This window comes from Petaurus breviceps, unplaced genomic scaffold (assembly GCF_028583685.1).
Source record: "Petaurus breviceps papuanus isolate PSGF00001 unplaced genomic scaffold, PetGlider_PUasm1.0 567, whole genome shotgun sequence".
In the NCBI taxonomy this organism is placed as follows: Eukaryota; Metazoa; Chordata; class Mammalia; order Diprotodontia; family Petauridae; genus Petaurus; species Petaurus breviceps.
In genome coordinates, this window is record NW_027186383.1 from 50,387 (window position 1) to 64,048 (window position 13,662).

The window sequence follows — 13,662 nt, forward strand, 5'->3', positions numbered from 1 at the left end:
GCCATGGCTATTAGCAAGAGTCGAGGCTGCCCCCTCCCCGCCTCCACCCTTCCCCAGGCCAAGGCTCTGCAGCCACCTTCCTCTTAGCAGCTTCCTTTTGTGTGCAAAGGGCATCTTTATGGAACTTTGCACCCAACAGCAGGAGGCCTCTCTCCTTACATTCATCTCTTGGCTCTCGCTCACATTTATTGTTGCTAACCAGTGAGTCCTTGATGGGCTAGTCTGAGACAGGAGAAGGGCCGTGACTGACTGCTGTGCTTTCACCGGGTAGGGAAGTGTTTGTCCCAAGGCATGTTGGTGTGGGGAGGGTGCCTCAAAGCTCCAAAATTTGCCTAGAGACCTGGGCCAGTGCGGGTTGGGACAAAACTCAAAACCAGATCTTTCTGGCTGCCAAGGCTGGCTCTCTGTCCTGTTTTTTGCTACTTCCGTCATAATCGTCATCGTCCCCAATCAGTGGAAATACCAAGCCAGAGTTTCCTGGGGGATTTTTAAAAACATGGACAACTGTAGAATCAGTCCCTTCCCAACAGAGGCCCCTTCCCCGTGGCTCTGGGGCATGGGCACAGCAGTCAGGGTCCTTGGTATATCTCTTCCTGCAGACTGTCCTGGAAGAGGGGCTCAATGGTGGGGGGGCGGGGTAATCCCCAAAGAAATGGAGCCTATTCTTGGGCAGATGCTGAGCGGCATTCAGGCTGAGCTCTTCCTGGAGTTGCCTTGGATGCCCCCTGAGGGTTATCCCCCCAAACCTTGGTGGTCAGGTCACTAGGATGGGTCTTATTTCCATTTCTTTTAGAATTTTGAGTGAGTGACCCCGTGATTTCTTGTGGTCCTTGACTTAGTCTTCAAGATTGCAACAACTCGGAGAGATTTTCAGATGATCTGCTGGCTCTTGGTGAAAACAGTAGGAGGGAGAGCATGTGAGCCCTGAGGAAGGGGGGCTGGCTTCAGACGCTGCTGAAGGGGTGGTCTTATCTTTGCAGTTCACCAGCCAGATCCCAATCAGCCCAAGCCGGAGGGGAGTCAGATGACCGTGCTCCAAGGGGAGCCTTTAGCTATGGCTTCCAACTGGCCTCCATCCCTCCTGGCGGCCCTGCAGTGTTGGGGCACGACCCAGCCCAAGGCCCCTTGTCTCACAGCCTTGGATACAACCGGGAAAGCTGTCTACACCCTCACGTATGGTAAGTTCTGAGCCAAGCAGGGCTTTTACAAAAGTAGACTCCTGTGGTTGGCCCCAGCATGTCTTGTTTTAGCCCCTGCTTGGTCCCTGGTGGCTCAGGACGGTGTTCTCTCCCTCCCTCCAGTTGAAAAGATTGGACGGTGGGGTTTGAGGGGTTCATGCATTTTAATTGAGGATCAGAGCCTGAGTAAGGGGTTCTTGTGGCCTTAGGAGGGAGGCAGAAGCCGGATCTCTGTGGTTCCCCAGTCGTGCCTCCTGCCAGGCCCCCTCCCTGACCTCTCAGGGGCCATGTGGTCTCTGCCCCACCTTTCACCGAGCAAAGCAGACACAGCCAGGTCTTCAGTGCTGCCTTGAGCTGAACAAAGGGGAACGGAGAAATTAGAGGGCAGATAGAGGGCTCTTGGGAGGGCCCAGGGCTTCCCAGGAGAGAAGGGAGGGAGAACAGCCAGCCAGGTCCCCTCCCTCCCAGGCTCTAGTGGAGGGGGCAGAGCCAGCATTTATGGAACATCTGCTGTGTGCAGTCACTGTGCTAAGAACTATCTGGGGGCAGGAGCTGCTAGGATCACCATTTCATAGGGGAGGAAACCGAGGAAGAAAGATGAAGTGACTCACCCAGGTCACACAGCTAGAAAGTGTCTGAGATCAGACTTGAACTCAGATCTTTCTGATGCCAGGCCCGGCACTTTCCATCCACTGAGCCACCTGGCTGCCTCAATCTCTGACCATTTATCAAATGGGCCAAGTCCAGGAGCTGCCATTCTAAGTGGGAAGAGGATGCCCTTGGGAGGTTTCTGTTGTGAATCAGATGGGAAAATCCCATCATCCTTGGGATATGAATAAGTATGATCCCATCTGCCTGGCCGCTCTTTGTTATGGAACACCTGTGCACGTGGTCTCATGTCCTGCTTACAAACAAGTCTCTTTGAGCTGCCCCCAGTGGAAAGGCCTGGGGCTCTGGCTGGTCCTGGATTCCCCTTCCCTGCCAGCGGCCAGGTGGCCGGAAGAGGTGCCTGTGCTACTCTGGGAAGCCCCTCCCACAGTGGAATGTGGCCAGTCCCAGGGGAGTGTTCCGTCTATGTTCTTGCTGGTCACTGGTCCCCGGGTCCCTTAGTGTTCCCTTAGCATATTGACTGTTGAAGGTTGACTTTTGTCACTTTTGCTTGGTGTTTTCATTGTGATTTTAGGCAAACTTTGGAGTCGAAGTGTAAAGCTGGCGTACACCCTGCTTAACAAGCTCACCAGTAAAAATGAGCCCCTGCTCAAACCTGGAGACCGGGTAAGTCCGAGGGGAGCCCCTGGCTCAGGGCGCGTCACTGCCTGGAGGGAGTGGGGAGAGTCGTTATTGCCAGGGAGAGGTGGGAGAGCGTTGGAAGGTCCTGACTTTGGCCAGGTGATGTTTTCATTCTAAGGACAGCAGTGGGAAGCCTGTCCAGGCAGCCAGGGAGCAGTGGATGGCAGCCACCTTCTGCCCCTTTCCCCAGACTGCTTCATCCTCTTCCTTTTCCCACTCGCCTTTGTCCGCACCGGTGTGGCTGTTGAAGCACTTAGTCCATGTCGGTCCGTGTCCAAGGGCCGGCAGGCCACGTTCCTTCCTGGCAGATGCTCGGCCAGCTGGTGCTGACCCGTCTCCATCAGTGAAAGGCGCCAGGGCTCCCAGTCTAGGCCTTCATAGCTATTGAGTATTGGATACAACAGGGAAACTCCGTTCAGTTCAGCACAATGTTGTCAGACTGTTCATTCAGCACACTCTGCGTGAGTGCTGTTTAACAGTGGTGGCCCTTCCTGGCCGGGGGCAGAGGGACAGCCGAGTGTCCCCATTGTCTCAGGAACGAAGCACTCTCTGCGAGGGGCCAGGCCTCAGTCCCCAGAGCCCCCACCTTCCAGCCAGTGAGGTGCATCTGGCACACATTCAGTCTGTTGGCAGCTCCCAGTAGTTCTGCTGTGGTGACTGGCTCTCTGGGAGATGTTCTAGAGACAAACCGGATGTTTTTCTAAGAGCAGAAAGGACGCTGCTGCTTCAGTGCACGCCTGCAAGCCGCCGACTGGCCCCCACCCACAAGCCACAGGCTGGCCGTCTGTCCGTCCTCTGTGCCAGGAGTTATAGATGCACTTTTCCCTGTGTCTTAATGGGTGCTGCTCTTCAGCACCACTTTAATTTGTTTCCCCTTTATCTAAGTAAATCAGAGCTCCCTCCCAGGCTCCCTGCCCCAGCTTCCCCCACCCCCCTCCTCTCCGGGCTGTTTGAGCTGGTGACATGACTCCAGGCCCTGGGGATCACTCCCTGGCCCCACCTTGTAGCTTGTGATGTCAGAGTGAGCCCCAACAGTGGTCCATTGGGCAGAGATGACCTCAGGGATGAACACAACCCCGCCAGTCAGGGGACAAAGGTGGGGACCTTCCCTAGGCAGGGAGTTCAGTTGGCTTTGGGCCAGACTTTTCCCTCAAAGCTGTTACTTTGAAAAACAAAAGCAATTTTTCACTTCTTTCTCCCTCCTCCGCCCTTTTCTTAATTCTAGGTGGCTCTCGTCTTCCCAAATAGTGACCCTGTGATGTTCATGGTGGCATTCTATGGGTGCCTCCTGGCAGAACTTATCCCTGTGCCAATAGAAGTGCCATTAACAAGAAAGGTAAGCTGGCCTTCCTCCCATAGCCCCCTCCCTGTGACCTTGGAATGGGTCCCTGCCACTGGGCAGTGTCCTCTGCATCGTGACATTGTTCCTTAAGACTCCCAGACTCTTCGACCCTGAAGCTAGTGCGGCCTAGTCGTGATCTCCCCTCCTTTTAGGGCCCAGAATGTCAGCCCCACGTCATCATGATCCAGAGGGGGTGGCCCCAGGTCTGGTCCCCTCTTCCTCTCTCCTGGCAGCTTTTCCCTTCTCTCTGTGGGCCCATGGCAGGAACTCTGCAGAAGAAGAGGGGTAAAGGATGCCCAGAGCTCCCTGTTTGGAGTCTTCATGTCAGGCTTTGGGGAGCCCCTGGGGACAGGCGCCTCCATCATGGTGGAGCTTTCCCAGAGCCATTGGAGCTCTGTGTGTGCAGCAGACATGATGAACTGAGCTGCCCTTAGACCCCGAGGAGAGAGCTCCCAGCACACGGCCAGCCCCTCTTCGCCTGCCCCTGCTTACCTCTTCTTCAGAGTTCCTGCCCTGTGCTCTCTGGCTGCCTGCCACGGGCCCTCTCCCTTGCCCTGCAGTGACCCTCAGCCACCCTGTTTTGGGGACTGTGAGTCCTTGGTAGTTCTATTCGGAAAGCATCACTTTACCAAGCACCAACTCTGTGTGGCCCTGTGCCTCTGCTGGGGCTCCAGAGACAAAAGCAGAGAGCTGAGGTTTTGTGTTAGGGGGCATCACTTGCTCACTTGGCCTGGGGGTAGCGGATAAATGCCTGCCCTAGCTGCTGATGTTTCTGTGCCTCTTCCTGGGCACCCATGGTGTGCTGGGGAGGTGTGATGTCTGCTGCTGCTGCTTGGAGCCCTGGGGGGTGGGGGGGGTCTCTGCTCTGGTCTGGGATCCTCCATCCTCCTGCAGAGGGGTCCACACACCAGGAGTTAGCAGGAGCCTGAGTTTGATTCCAGGCCTCAGCCCTGGTCCTTTGCTGGCTGGATCATGCCCCTCTTCTGTTTGCCCCAGCTTCTTCAGCAAGGCTCGTGGCGTGGTCTTGGGAGGCTCTCCTGTGTGTGCTGGCCTCCTTCAGAGCTAGGGCTGACTGCAGACGTGATCGGATCGAGTGCTGCCAGCCGGGCCTCTCTCAGAGCTGGCTCTGCCAAGGCCACTGAGCTTGCAGCCCACCGGCAGGAGGCCCTGATCTTTTTCAGACAAACTGCCCTCTATTCAGGCCTCTGCTGGCTTGGACTGGCTGGGGGTTTTGCACCCAAGTATAAAACTTGGTGTTTATCCCAATTAAATCTCCCCTTATTGGGTCATGTCTGAAAGAGGACCTGTCAGGCAGAAGTAGGGAGCATCACCCAATTGTGGCGGTCCAGGGGGAGGCTGGGAGACAGCAGTTGGGCCATGTGGGTGACAGCCTGAGGCATCGCAGCCTTCCTCCCAGCTCCTCCCGCACCTCCACCTCTCCCATTGGGCTTTCATGCCCGTCCCTGGCTAACTCTTTCTCAGGTTTCCTCTGGTTTTTAGTAGAAGTGGCTGGGCCTTGTGGGCTCCTGTGCCTCCTTGGTGTAGGTGTGGACTCCGACTACAGCCTTCTTGGGCTTCTCCTTTGGGGCTCCTCTAAAGAGGTGATGAATCAAGCCTTTCTCATTTCACTTTTTCCTCTGGTCCCAGTTGGCCTGGGAAGTTTCCAATGTGTGATTTCTTGAAATGTGGTGTCCAGGCTTTTTAAAAACAAATCATGGTTTTTAGGGTTTTTTTTTTTGCTTTTTGGAGGGCAATTGGGGTTAAGTGATGTGCCCAAAGTCACACAGCTGGTAAGTGTGTCAAGTGGCTGAGGCCAAATTTGGATCCAGTTGTTCTGAAATGATCTCTTGTTGACTTGTTTTCTAGGCCAGTTCTTATTGATCTATCTTATATTTTCTTTTTTTTCCACCTTTTTTTGCTTTTGTTCTAATATTTCTTCTTGTCTCATAGGGTCATTGGTTTTACCTTGGTCTCTTCATTTTTAGGGATCCTGTTCTTGGGTAAAGGGTTTAGCACTTTCTCTTTGGGCTGTTTCTCGTTATCTCAGTTTTCTTCTATATGTTCAGGCCATCTTTGGGGGGGGGTTCTTTTTTCCCTGTCTTTGGGGGAGCTCTCAGTTTGCAGTGATTTAGGGCACTCTCTCCTCTGTTTTGCTCCCCTCTTGTGTGCTGATTCTTGAACCGGGGCCTTGTGCCAGAGCCAAACTACTCTTGCTGTCTTTTGGTAGGGGCCCTACTCGGTCCCACATGGGATCCTCCAGGTATCTGTGCCCACCTTGGCTGGCACGTCAATCAGGCCTCTGGGGCCCTCTGAGCACTGTGGCTGGTGATTCTGTGGGCTGCTTTCTGGGCGTCCTCGGTACGAGCCACTGGCCCCTCCTCTGGGAGCCATCTGTTCTTGCTGCCTCTGATCCTAGAGCCTCCTGGCCACACCAGGGTCTGTGGGAGCTGGGTGGCCTGCCTCCTGTGCCTCATTTTAGCCAGAATCCAGCCTTCCTGGTCTGCCAGGGGGTGGGCATGAGCGTTTATTAAGCGCACCCTGTGTGCCAAGCATTGTGCCGGTGCTGCATGCGCTCCTTTGACTCCCCCGCCACATTCTGGGGAGCTTGGCGCTATTGTGATCTTTATATTACAGTAGAGGAAGCTGACCCCATGTTGAAAGCAGGATTTAAACTCAGATCTTCCCTCAGCTGCACGGTTTGGATTCTGTAGAATTTAGTGTTGCTGTTGAGTCATTTTTCATTCATGTCTAACTCTTTGTGACCCCATTTTGGGTTGGGTTCGGGTTTTGGGGTTTTTTTGTTTGTTTGTTTTAATTATTTTTTTAAATTTTTTTTCCTTCAATTTTATTTTATTAAATTTGTTTATCTACTTCTAGTTTACAACATTCAATTCCACAATCCCTTGAGTTCTAAATGTTCTCCCCCTTCCACCCCCCCCCCCCCCGCCCTGGCAGCATGCATTCAGATATAGGCTCTACAGATACCTTCACATTAAACATTAGTCAGGTTATAACCAGTGGAGTGAACAGTGAGAAAGAAGGAACAAGACAACTCTGAACACAAAAGAGAGAGACAGCAAGTGGTTTGCTTCATGTGCATCCAGACTCTGTGCTTCTTTTCTCTGCGTGTGGACGTCTCTCTCCATCAGGACTCTTCTGGAGCTGTCTTATAACCTTGTGTTTCTGAGAGGAGCCCAGTCTACCAAAGCCAGTCATCACACGTATGATGTGTCTGTGACGGTGTACACAGTTCTCCTGCTTCTGCCCTCCTCCGTCACCATCAGTTTATACAAGTCTCTCCAGGTTGTTATGAAGTCCGTCTGCTCCTCATTTCTTATGGCACAGTAGTGTTCCATTACACTCGTATGCCACAGCTTGTTTGGCCATTCCCCAGTGGATGGGCATCCTCTTGATTTCCAGTTCTTTGTCACCACAAAAAGAGCAGCTATAAATATTTTTGTGCAAACAGGTCTTCCTCCCACGTGTATGATTTCTTGAGGATACAGCCCTAGAAGTGGTATTGCTGGGTCAAAGGGTATGTACTTTCTTTATAGCCCTTTGGACATAGTTGGATTCAATTGGATCAGTTCACAACTCCACCAACAATGCATTAGCGTTCCAATTTTTCCACATCCTCTCCAACATTTATCATTTTCTTGTTTTATCATGTTATCCAATCTGACCTGTGAGGTGTGGTACCTTAGAGTTGTTTTGATTTGCATTTCTCTAATCAATAGTGATCTAGAGCATTTTTTCATATGCTTATAGATATCTTTAATTTCTTCCTCTGAAAACTGTCTGTTCATATCCTTTGACCATTTATCAATTGGGGAATGACTTGTATTCTTATAGATTTGACTCAAATCTCTGTATATTTTAGAAATGAGTCCTTTATCAGAGACACCGGTTGTAAAAATTCTTTCCCAATTTTCCACTTCCCTCCTAATCTTGGTTACATTAACTTTATTTGTACAAAAACTTTTCAACTTAATGTAATCAAAATTATCCATTTTGCATTTTGTAATGCGCTCTAATTCTTGTTTGGTCATAAATTCTTCCCTTTTCCATAAATTTGACAGGTAAACTATTCCTTGCTCTATCAGATTGCTTACAGTCTCAGCCTTTATATCTACATCATGCACCCATTTAGATTTTATTTTGGTATACAGTGTAAGAGTCTATGCCCAGTTTCTGCCATACTATTTTCCAGTTTTCCCAGCAGTTTTTGTCAAATAGTGAATTCTTATCCCAGAAGCTAGGGTCTTTGGGTTTGTCAAACAGTAGATTGCTATTGTCATTGACTGTGTCTCATGTACCTAATCTATTCCACTGATCCACCACACTATACTTCAGCCATTACCAAGTAGTTTTGATGACTGCTGCTTTATAATACAGTATAAAATCTGGTGACTAGGCCATCTTCCCTAGCATTTCTTTTCATTAGTTCCCTTGATATTCTGGACCTTTTGTTCTTCCAGATGAATTTTGTTACTATTTTTTCTAGCTCTATAAAATAATTTTCTGGTAGATTTATTGGTATGACACTATATAGGTAAATTAATTTAGGTAAAATTGTCACTTTTATTATATTAGCTCGACCTAGCCATGAGCAACTGATGTTTTACCAGTTATTTAGATCTGACTTTATTTGTGCAAAAAGTGTTTCATAACTGTGTTCATATAGTTCCTGGGTTTGTTTTAGCAGGTAGATACCCAATATTCTATAGTGTCTACAGGAACTTTAAATGGAATTTTTTTTTCTATTTCTTGCTGTTGGACTTCGTTAGAAATGTATAGGAATGCAGAGGATTTGTGTGGGTTTATTTTATATCCTGCAACTATGCTAAATTTATTGTCTCAAGTAGTTTTTTACTTGATTCTCTAGGATTCTCTAAGTATATTATTACATCATCTGCAAAGAGTGATAGCTTAGTCTCTTCTTTGCCTGACCTAATTCCTTTAATTTCTTTTTCTTCTCTTATTGCTATAGTTAACATTTCTAGTACCAAATTGAATAAGAGGGGCGATAGTGCACACCCTTGTTTCACCCCTGATCTTATGGGAAATGCTTCTAGCTTATCCCCATTACGTATAATACTTGCTGTTGGTTTTAGATAGATGCTACTTATTATTTTAAGGAAGACTCCATTTATTCCTATACTTTCTAGTATTTTTAATAGGAATGGGTGTTATATTTTGTCAGAAGCTTTTTCTGCATCTGTTGAGATAATCATATGGTTTCTACTAGTTTTGTTGTTGATATGATTGATTATACTAATAGTTTTCCTAAAACTGAACCATCCCTGCATTCCTGGAACAAATCCTACCTGATCTAAGTGTATTATTCTTGTGATAAGTTGCTATAGTCTTTTTGCTAATATTTTATTCAATATTTTTGCATTGATATTCATGAGGGAAATTGGTCTCTAATTTTCTTTCTCTGTTTTGGCTCTTCCCGATTTAGGTATCAGTACCATATTTGTGTCATAAAAAGAATTTGGTAGGACTCCTTCTTCTCCAATTTTCCCAAATAGTTTATAAATTATTAGAATCAGTTGTTCTTAAATGTTTGATAGAATTCACTTGTAAAGCCATCTGGCCCTGGAGATTTTTTCCTAGAGAGTTCATTAATGGCTTGTTCTATTTCTTTTTCTAAGATGGGGTTATTTAAGTATTCTACTTCCTCTTCAGTTAATCTGGGCAATTTATATTTATCCATTTCACTAAGATTATCAAATTTATGGGCATATAATTGGGCAAAATAATTCCTAATTATTGTTTTAATTTCCTATTCATTAGAGGTTAATTCACCCTTTTCATTTTTGATACTGGTAATTTGGTTTTCTTCTCTTTTTTTTTTATCAAATTGACTAAAAGTCTATCAATTTTATTGGTTTTTCTATAAAACCAGCTCTTAGTTTTATTTATTATTTCAATAGTTTTCTTAATTTCAATTTTATTAATCTCTCCTTTGGTTTTCAGTATTTCCAATTTAGTATTTAAATCAGGGATTTACAATTTGGTCTTTTTCTAGCTTTTTCAGTTGCATGTCCTTTTTATTGATCTCCATTTTCTCTATTTTATTCATGTATGCATTCAGAGATATAAAACTTCCCCTAAGAACTACTTTCACTGCATCCTACAAGTTTTGGTATGTTGTCTCATTGTTGTCATTCTCTTGAATGAAATTACTGATTATTTCTATGATGTCTTGTGTGACCCACTCATTCTTTAGGGTTAAATTATTTAGTTTTCAATTAGTTTTTATTTTATCTTTCCATGGCCCTTTCTTACATATAATTTTTATTGCATCATTATCTGAAAAGGCTGCATTTAGTATTTCTGCCTTTCTGCACTGAATTGTGAGGTTTTTATGCCCTAGTACATGGTCAGTTTTTGTGTATGTGCCATGTGCCACTGAGAAGGAGGTATATTCCTTTTTATCCCCAGTCAGTTTTCTCTAGAGGTCTGCCATATCCATCTTCTCTGAGATTCTATTTGCCGCCTCAGCTTCTTTCTTGTTTCTTTTGAGGTTGGATTTATCAAGCTCAGAGAGGTGGAGACTGGGGTCCCCCACTAGTATAGTTTTGTGTCTCTTTCTTCCTCTTATGCCCTTAACTTCTCCTCTAGGAATTTGGATGCTTTGACACTTGGTGCATATATGTTAAGTAATGATATTGCTTCATTCTCGATGGTGCCTTTTGGCAGGATACAGTTTCCTTATCTCTTTTAATTAGATCTATTTTTGCTTTTGCTTTATTTGAGATAAGGATTGCTACCCTTGCTTTTTTTACTTTAGCTGAGACTCCAGCCCTTTGCCTTTATCCTGTGCCTATGGCCTTGTTTCAAATGTGTTTCTATTGTAGGATTGTGGTTTTTAATCCATTCTGCTATCTGCCTCTGTTTTGTGGGGAAGTTCATCCCATTCACGTTCACAGTTATGATTACTATCTGTGTCTTTCCCTCCATCCTATTCCCTCCCCTGTTTATGCTTTTATTTTTCCCTTCTCCCTTCCCCTCCTTAAGAGTTTTCCTTTTGACCGCTGCCTACCTCAGTGCTCCCTCCCTATCAGCCCCTTTCCCTTTTCTTACCCTTCCCCCTTCTAACAACCACCTCTTTTATTTCCCCTTTCCCCTCTTAGTGCCTGTAGGGAGTAATAGATTTTTATAATTAACAAGGAATGTTATTCCCTCCTTGAATCAAAACTGATGAGAATAAATCTCATACAGTGCTCCTCATCCTCCCTCCTTTCCCTCTATTATAATAGATTTTTGTGTCTTTTCATGTTAGAATCCTATACTTAACTGATTATGTTATTCCCTCCTTGAACCAAAACCAATGAGAATCAAGCTCATAAAATGTTCATCTCCCTCTCTTCTTTCATTCTACTATAATAGGTTTTTGTTCCTCTTTGTGGGGCATCATTTACCATGTTCTGCCTCCTCCTTTCCTCTTCTCCCATTACAGTTCCTTTGCTCCCTTTAATAGAGTTTTTTTATCATCACTTTGGTTAGTTTTTACCCATACCCTCTATCTGTGTATAACCCTTTTATATGTCATGATGATTACACAATTCTCAATATTGACACGTATCAGCTTCCCATATAGGGATCTAAACAGGTTGCTTTTATTGAATAACAAGTTGTGTGTGGGTGTGGGTGTGTATGTGTGTGTTTTTCCTATTTACCTTTTTATGTCTTTCTTGAGTCTTGTATTTGTAGACCGAATTTTCCACTGAGCTCTGGCTTTTTCATCAGGAAGGTCTGAAAGTCCTTTATTTCATTGAATGACCATCTCCTTGCCTGAAAGATTATGCTCAGTTTTGCTGGACAGTTGAACCTTGGTTGCAGTCCAAGTTCTTTTGCCTTAGGAAATATCATATTCCAATCCCTCTAGTCTTTTAATGTAGAAGCTACTAGATTCGGTGCAGTCCTAACTGTAGTTCCACAATATTTGAATTGTTTCTTTTGTGCTGCCTGCAGTGTTTCCTCCTTGATTTGATAGTTCTGGAATCTGGCTCCAATAGTTCTTGGAGTTTTCAGTTTGGGATCTCTTTCAGAAGGTGTCTGGTGGATTCTTTCCATAACGATTTTGCCTTCTGGTTCTAGGGCCTCAGGGCAATCTCCCCTGATGATTTCTTGGAAGATGTTGTCCAGGCTCTTTTTTTCATCATGGCTTTACAGTAGACTGATAATTCTTAGATTATCTCTCCTGGATCTCTTCTCCAGGTCAGTTGTTTTTCCAATGAGACATTTTACATTTTCTTGTAATTTTTCATTCTTTAGGTTTTATTTCACTTATAGAGTCATTAGCTTCAAATTGACTGATTCTAATTTTTAGTGAATTATTTTCCTCGATTATTTTTTGAAGTTCCTTTTCCATATGTGCAGATTTTGTTTTTAGAGAGTTCTTTTCTCCAGTTTGATTTTGAACCTCTTTTCCAATTTCATACATTTTACTTTTTAAAGAACTGTTTTCTTCAGTAAATTTCTTTTTCTATTTTGGCAAGTGTAATTTTAAAATAATTAGTCAGTTTATCTTCTGCCTTTCTGATTTGGCTTTTAAAATCCTTTTCGAGCTCTTCCAAGAATGCTTTCTGGGCTTGAGACCAGTTCATATTCCCTGCTGAGATTCCAGAGTTGGATATAGAGTCAATGCTGACCTCTTGTGAGTTTGGTTCTTCTCTCTCACGATAAAAGGATTCAATCATTTTTGTTCTTGGAAATCGCTTCTTTCCCTTGTGATTGCCGATTTCCTGACCTTTAAAGTGGATTTCTGCTTCTGGGATATAGAAGACTTTGACCCATGCTTCTTACACTGCGAGCCAGGAGTCTAGTTATTGACTTTGTGAACTGTATTCTCTGGGTGTCAACTGAGGCCAAGGCCAGGACTTTCTGAGTTGCCTCAAGGTTACTCTGAAGCTCACAGTGTAAGGTGTGAGGGAGGGGTCACCGTCTGGCTGCTTCAGTATTCCACCTGGGTCCCAGCCCCTAGGCTGACCTCAGCTGCTGGTAGCCAGCAGAGCCAGAGTCTGCAGGTTCCCCTGTTTGTGTGAAGGCACACCTGGGGTTCAGGATCTCCTGCTGGTCAGCTGAGGGGGGGCTTGTTGGGACAGCTCCTGCCCTGCACCTCAGCCACACCCACACCCTTCCTCTAGGACTCCCAAGCCTGCCAGGGGTTGGGCTATTTCAGGATCTCACCCTGAGGCAATATTCTCTCAGCGTTCAGGGTCTTAGGAAGATTGTGGAGCAGCTAGGGTTACTCTGCCATCTTGGGTCCCGGGAGCTCAGGTAGGTGATTTTTAAACATCCAGGCTGTGGGTTGGTAGCCCCAGAATTAGCTGCTGCTGCCGCAGGCCCTGTGCTTTCTCTTACCCACCTCTGACAGATCCCCGTCCTGTGGTGAGAGGTCTGGGAGCTGCCCCTGTGGTGGCTGAATGAGCTTGCCCAGGCTCACTCAGGTTTGCACTGGTGCAGCCCCTGCTCCTTTGGGTTTAGGTTTTTTTGCCAGACACTGGAATGGTTTGCCATTTCCTTCACCTTCTCATTTGACAGATGAGGAACTAGAGCAGACAGGGTAAAGTGACTTACCCAGGGTCACACTGCTAGTAAGGAAGATGAGTCTTCTGACTCCCAGGCCTGGCGCTCTCTCCACTGTGGCACCTACCTGCCCTAACAGAATTTCATGGTCCACTTGCCGTGTCACTATCATTATCTACCTTCCCTGGGGGTGGAGCACTCGCCTCCCCAGGCTTCCCGTCGTGGGGAAGAGCTCTGGCCTCTGCGCTGGCCATCAGCCCTCCCCACTGCGTTCCAGCTTCCCGATGTCTTGTCTTTCCTCTTTAGCTTGTA

The 13,662-nt window shown here is 46.3% G+C and overlaps 2 protein-coding genes across 4 annotated transcripts in view; both read left to right on the plus strand.

Moving 5' to 3' along the window:
- DIP2A (disco interacting protein 2 homolog A) overlaps window positions 1-13,662 on the plus strand; it is a 115,419-nt gene that overhangs the window by 50,111 nt on the left and 51,646 nt on the right. For all 3 annotated transcript variants that reach the window (XM_069103089.1, XM_069103090.1, XM_069103088.1), the window contains 3 exons: window positions 981-1,178; window positions 2,362-2,453; window positions 3,694-3,804. In XM_069103089.1, the coding sequence (XP_068959190.1) occupies window positions 981-1,178; window positions 2,362-2,453; window positions 3,694-3,804 (401 nt within the window). The remainder of the gene's footprint in view (window positions 1-980; window positions 1,179-2,361; window positions 2,454-3,693; window positions 3,805-13,662) is intronic.
- The window catches only part of S100B (S100 calcium binding protein B), a 132,681-nt gene that overhangs the window by 19,258 nt on the left and 99,761 nt on the right, over window positions 1-13,662 (plus strand). The window lies entirely within an intron of this gene.